This window comes from Lepeophtheirus salmonis, chromosome 7 (genome assembly GCF_016086655.4).
Source record: "Lepeophtheirus salmonis chromosome 7, UVic_Lsal_1.4, whole genome shotgun sequence".
NCBI lineage: Eukaryota > Metazoa > Arthropoda > Copepoda > Siphonostomatoida > Caligidae > Lepeophtheirus > Lepeophtheirus salmonis.
Genome location: NC_052137.2, coordinates 1,709,668 through 1,716,321, shown reverse-complemented (window position 1 = coordinate 1,716,321; position 6,654 = coordinate 1,709,668). Strand labels below are relative to the sequence as shown.

Here is a 6,654-nt window from a genome sequence, read left to right as displayed (position 1 = left end):
TATAAATATATATATATATAACTTTTTCCTCTCCTTGTGTACATGGGTACCAAATGAAGTCTTCAAACAAGGCATTTATTCTACTCCATCACGGATGATTTTTCAAATAAAAGAGGATATCCTATATCATATTACTTATTAGATATTTTCAAATATATAATTATCGTATTAGAGGCCTCATTAATTACTCTCTTGGTAAATAAGCAATGAACTGCAGTTGGTCCCCCTGACTCTTCTTATCATACCAATGTTACTATACAATAAATAATAGAACTGGAAGAGTCCTAAAGTGATGGCCTACAATTCCGGAGGAAACGCCAGACATCGGCAAAACCGACGTCTCAATGAAATGACTGCTCAAGAGTCCCTAATCTCGAAGAAGAAGGCAGAAATCGAGGATCGACTTCGACTCAAGGATCATGAAGAGAATCCATCTACTACTACTGAGGATGATGATAAAAGGGCAGCAGCTGCGGCTGCTGCAGCTGCTCTAATGAATAAGTTCGCCAATGATGGGAGTTTTATGGAGCAATTTATGAAGTTGAAGAGGAAAACGACGGAGGATGATGAGTGCTGTGAGTCCTTGGGTAAGGCGGATATCTCTCTATAGGAAAGGAACAGTCATTCACTTGCTATTTTCAGGGGAGATTAAAGTTCCGAAAATCCAGGAAAATGACCATGAATCATTCCATGATCCAGAAGAAGAAGAATCGAGTCAACTTCCATTTCAACCAGAGTCCATTAGTGAGTCTTTGTGCATTTGTATATTAAGCCATTTATGCCCATTATTGCAAATGTGTTAAAACTTGCTTTCTAATATGTTTGAATGTTGACAATAGAGATAAATCTTTAAGAATGAAGAGTACACATAGAACAGTTCCAGGGTTGATGGCCAAATTGTCCTAACTCAAATTATAGCTTGTATATATTCCTAGAAGTCTCTTTACAAGAGCTTGACGTATTTATTTAATATAGTTTTTGTTACATAACTCTTCAAACTCAAAAATATGTGTTTGAATTTTTGCTATTATTTGTTGGTCATTAATTATAAGTATTAATTCTGGGCATAAGTGGATTAATAATTAACCTCGTTTTTCATGATTTTTTTCTTTTTAATAGGTGCCACCATAGTATCCGATCATGGCTCCTCTTGTGCTCCTCCTACCAATTCATCCTTTTCATCCTCCACTAAAACGGAAACATCCGGCCAGAATCTAAATAAGGAGGCCGGAGGTATAAGTCTATCCTTTCCCTCAATTTCACATGTGTACTTTTTACTTTATCAATTTAACGTTTGCATTGCTGATTGATTGATTTTTGATGATGATGATGATGACATGTAGAGGGAAAGGAGACTCATTTGATCATTTTTATAAAAAAGTTCATGGAACTGAAAGGTGGAATTTCTAGTTTTTTCTTCAGCCTCAAGCAGCAGTAGTGCCGTGGTGGAGTTATTAATACAAGTACCACTTTCCATTGTCGCAGAAGAGCTTGCCTCTATGGTTGCTGTTTCGGGAGATCAACTCGAAGAAATTGCTCGGAGAGGAAATGCAGGAGAGGATGAACTATCGTAAGACCTTTGGATACTTAATAGATTGTAGTATAATTATTATTTGGGTGACTTTTTTTGTCTAGATTTTTATACGACACGAAGAGTGTGATGTATCAGTCATATCGTAAAAAAGTAGACACCCTACGAAATGGAATTATGGAGGAGTGCCGACAAGCTAAAGGTAATATTAAATATAATATATACACTATTAGCCACCAATGATGAATTCCAACACACTCTCTCTTTCTATCTTTACTTCACCAATAATTATAGAAGGAAATAATAAAAAGCGGAAAACAAGATGGGGGGACGAAAATGATAAAATAGCTGCATTGGCTCATCCAGAAAAAAGTAAAGAATTGCTCATGTATGCAGTTCGTGTATTTGGATCCATTGATTTAGAGCCTCACCAATGGAAGCAATGTGAGGATCAAATTAAAATGAATATAGTCTATCAAGATATTCTCAAAAAACAAGAAGAAACCAAAAAATTCGCTGCCCAAGGAAAGCACAAATATGAATACGACTCTGATGAGGATATTGAGGGTGGTACGTGGGAACACAAGGCTAGGCGCTTAGAAATGGATAAAACTTTAACTGAGGCCGAAAGTCTTACGGAGTCTGCCAAAGGAAAACATCATATTGGGGATTTTTGCCGCCCGAAGAATTATCAAAGTTTATGGCCAAAGTAAGTTTGCTATCAAAATACTAGTTACTATAATCAGTTCAGTCTAGAGCGTTTTCACTCATGTCGCAAATTGCATAATGTCATAATGGATATTTAAATACCTCAAATGAACAAATTTCCAATAGGTATCCATCAAATGGCTTTAAACAAGACCCAACATCTGTAGAGAATACAACTTGATCGCAGTAATATTAGAATTAAATATATCATTCATAGCTATTGAAAATCCCAATACAATGTATTTTGTACTATTTATTTTATTTGGGATCGATTAAGAACAACAAAAGTAGGATAATTGCTGAAAAATATATTTTCCTTGCAAATATAATAGTTTATTTATTGCTTTGACTAAGTAAATAAGATGATATATGTATAATAAAACTAGAATTTAGAGAGATAGATATAAGGAAAATGGCCCTTGTATAAGTCAGTCTCATTTCGCATCCAAATAAACACTACAAAAAATTCTTCCCAATTTTCCTTAATATAAATAAAAAAAGGGTTTTATTACACCATTTGGTTGTATTAGGGCACATCAAAAGTACTGACGTCACATAAAAACGCTCTATTGATTGCATATGATGAAACTCAACCATCCTTGCTCCTATTATTCACCGGAATATATATGATTGACACACTAGGCCTTTTTCTGAATATTATATTACATGTATCTCAACTTAATTCATTTAGAGAGTCATTTATATAATTTATGTTTGTTTTTTCTTCAAACAATTTAGTATCAAGCTCTTAAGGATGGCACGAATATAGAAGAGTCAGATTATATCAACAATAAAATAACAGAAGATAATAAAGGATTTAAACTCCTTCAAAAAATGGGTTGGAGTGAAGGAGGTGGTCTGGGTTCCTCTGGACAAGGGATTACTACTCCCATTTCAAAGTAAGTTGTCCACACTTTTCAAAATGATATAATCTTCAATGATTCGACTCCATTTGATCGATCTAGTAATGGTCAAGGCAGCGATAAAAAAGGACTGGGCATATCGAAACCTCACGAATTAGACAAAGCAGATGATGAGTTCGATGCTTATAGAAAGCGAATGATGATGGCATATCGATTTAGACCAAATCCTCTTGTAATATTATCAATTTGAACTTTAGTTATATACTTATGTTACTTTTTTTCTTATAGAATAATCCCCGTAGAGCTTACTACTGAAGAGACGCTACAACAAAGTTATTAGGTTAATTCATGTCCTATTATTACCCTTATTAACATATTTTTAAAAGCTTTAAATGAAAAATAATTATTATTGTGACTATTTAAAAAAAAAAAAAAAAATATCCCTATGTGGTCGTACTATTCAATATACTCAATTGTTATGTTTTTATTATTCTAGCTAGTTCATTCCTATGTTCAAATAATAATATTGTGACCTCTGTTCCTTGTTAATGAAAATATTTTCTCCTAATTAAGTTTCAAGAAAGTTTTCTTTTAGGAATGCAGAAGAAAATATTTGTAATTCCATTATTATCGACAATTATTATTATTATTCGTTAATATGTACAATTTTGCAATAAATTTCATCTCTCTCTCTTTCGTGAAAGAAACAAACAGAATTTGAAATATTTGAGTTAATTTAAATAATATGCATGAGTGGGAGATGGGAGGAGACAAATAATTAATACATATCGCTCCTATCTTGAAAGAATGTATCATGAGATGGATTACAAATAATACATCATTTGACATTAAAGGCAATGTCAAATTTGAAATTTCTTATCAATAATTATTTTTGTAGGGGGGGAGAAGAAGAAAAAGTGTCATACCTAAATTAACTGATGATCATCACAGACATAAATTCCTTGCATTCTGAGGGGGAGAGTGAAAATATTAATGTCAGTATGCCAAGAGATTTACAAGAAGTGACATAATAATTACTTTCTAACCCTCATGTCCACATGCTTAGCTCATTTTGAAATAAAAAAACGCATCTCTTCATCGATTAGGTAGATAGTTCAAAATATTTATAGATAATATCCTTGTTTATGTATCTATTTGCAGTCAATCAATGCGGACTGTTCTCAGTTTGAAAATTTCAAGGGATTCAGATTTTGTTGCAAACAAAAATCTAATGTAAAAGAGTACATGAACGTTCGTAGAGGTGGGGAAAAGTATTTATTTTGCAAGTCCTTGAATATTTTTATCGAGTCCTTTTGACCTCATTTTAAGTCCACAAATATAGGGTTCATAGTGTGTTAAGGCTTTTCTTGAGTTCAGTATAAAATAGCTGTCCAGTTTTTGGTTGGAGATAAAGTGGAGTCCAAGTTCCTTCCTCTGATCGTTCGTCATATTATAAAAGGATAAAGCAGGCTATTTCGGCGTTCTGTTCAATTTTTATTTTGTCTTTCTGTTCCACGTTCCAATTATTAGGTAGTACCCTGCTGGTACAATATCAGTGTTAACTTTGTCAAGCCTGACGAGACAAAATCATTTCGTTAACGAAACTTTTTTTCATGACGAAGACGAAATAAAAGATAACTACGACAAAACAATGACGATGTCTGACGAAGATTATATTATGACACTGACGAAACTCTGACAAAAACTAATGACTTACGATTACGAACCCCCAAAAAAAAATCAATGCAATTACTTATGCTGATGGTTTGTACAACATACCCCATGGTCTTAAAGCAAACTTATAACACAAAACTTTACTTAAAGCGTATTAAATTTAATTAATAATAAAGTTTATTTGTAGTATGTATGCATGTGTAACCGGCAATGTGGAAAATGCAAGTCAGAGTGGGTAATGTGCAAAATTCCAATCAAAGCGGGCATTTTCAAAAATGCCCGATCAATTAATAAAATTTATAATAATCAAATTACCAACAATCATTTTATCTCACAATGTTAATGAACGTAAAATGACGACAATTTTGGAAATTTTATAGATTGCCGTGGCATTCTGCACATTGACCACTTTAACAGGAATTTTGCTCATTGCTCAGGCATTTTCAAAATGCCCAATTTTCCACATTGTCCGTAACTTATGTATTTCATCAGCCCACGAGTTGTGCAATATATCAGTATGGCCCGGAGTAAGTTCATAACTCACCGCCAAATCCTTGTAATTGGCAAATGAGACCCTTATGCGAGACTCTATTTACTTTTTCCAGCTGATCACGTACTGGGATCATAACCCAACGCTAATTCACTATTTTTTTATCATACCTCTAGAGTTTAACTAAAATGTTTAATTATATGATCCATTTGACTTCCTCCTGTTTTTGCAAAGGTGGTCAGCGTCAAGAAATGGGGGGTTTAGAAACGTTTAAGAGCCATAACTATAAATTGCAAAATAGCATTTGTTGAATTTAAAAAGTAAAATAGTCAAAATCTGTTAAATTTTAGTTTTTTTTAAATGCATTCTCATTCCTTGTGGATAGTGTTCCCTTTTCTTTGTATTTGTAGTCTTAATAGGGAAATATTAACGTATTTAATTAATTTGAATTAATTCATTGAAGGCCCGATGTTTTGCAATATTGTTATTATGGCTCCATAAATTTTTTTCGTATCTTTATTTTTCACTGTCGCCGATGAGTTTATCATTTGTACGTTTTTTTGTAAAATCATTACGTCTTTTAAGGGAATGTACTCAATTTTAAATCATTAATAAATTATAGTACACCAAAAAAATTTAATACGTAAATATTCGCCTATCACTGGCCACAAAGAATGAGAATAAAAAATTTTATCTTACAGATTCATGAATGATTCACAACCTGGACTAAAATTTAACAGATTTTGAATATTTTACTTGTTAACTTCAACAAATGCTATTTAGCTCTTAAACGTTTCTAGGCCTGAGGCCCCATTCTTGATGCTGACCCTGGGGATGTTCACAGGATTATATTTTGAGGGGGCCTGGTTGACATAATTTTGTGGAAAAAAAAAAAATTTGGAAAAAAATTTCAAAAATCAAGAGCTATTCACAAAAAATTAAATTTTTTGGAAAAAAAAAATTCATATATTAAATTTTTCGGAAAATAAATTCAAAACCCCATAGCTATTCACATAAAGTTTAATTTTTAGAAAGAAAATTTTAAAAATTAAATTTCAAATATTAATTTTTTTGAAAAAAACAGAAGAATTAATTTTTTTGGAAAAAAAAAATTAAATATTAAATTTTTTGCTCTGTTGCATAATTTGCCAGAATAATGAAAACAAATTTATACTAATAAAACAAATATCCTTAATTTGACGAGGGCTACGTCCCCTCCAGCCCACTCCTTGCAGACGCCTTTGCAAACCCAATAGGAAGTCAAATGGATCATATAACTAAAAAATTTGGTTATACTCTAGAAGTCATATAAAAAAACAGTGAATTGCCCTTGGGGTATGAGCCCACTAAGTGGCCCGTTGGTATATCGTAGAACCTGTGGGCAGAAA

At 32.6% G+C, this 6,654-nt stretch overlaps 1 protein-coding gene across 1 annotated transcript; it reads left to right on the top strand.

The window, feature by feature from the left end:
• Positions 1–246: 246 nt before the first annotated feature.
• Positions 247–3,818, top strand: LOC121121541 (SURP and G-patch domain-containing protein 1-like). Its single transcript, XM_040716496.2, is given in 10 exon segments — positions 247–587; positions 643–744; positions 1,120–1,233; positions 1,411–1,570; positions 1,636–1,733; positions 1,826–2,203; positions 2,206–2,240; positions 2,978–3,138; positions 3,205–3,334; positions 3,391–3,818. Coding segments are annotated over 10 exon segments (1,500 nt in total). The 5' UTR covers positions 247–292; the 3' UTR covers positions 3,418–3,818.
• The last annotated feature ends 2,836 nt before the right edge of the window (positions 3,819–6,654 follow it).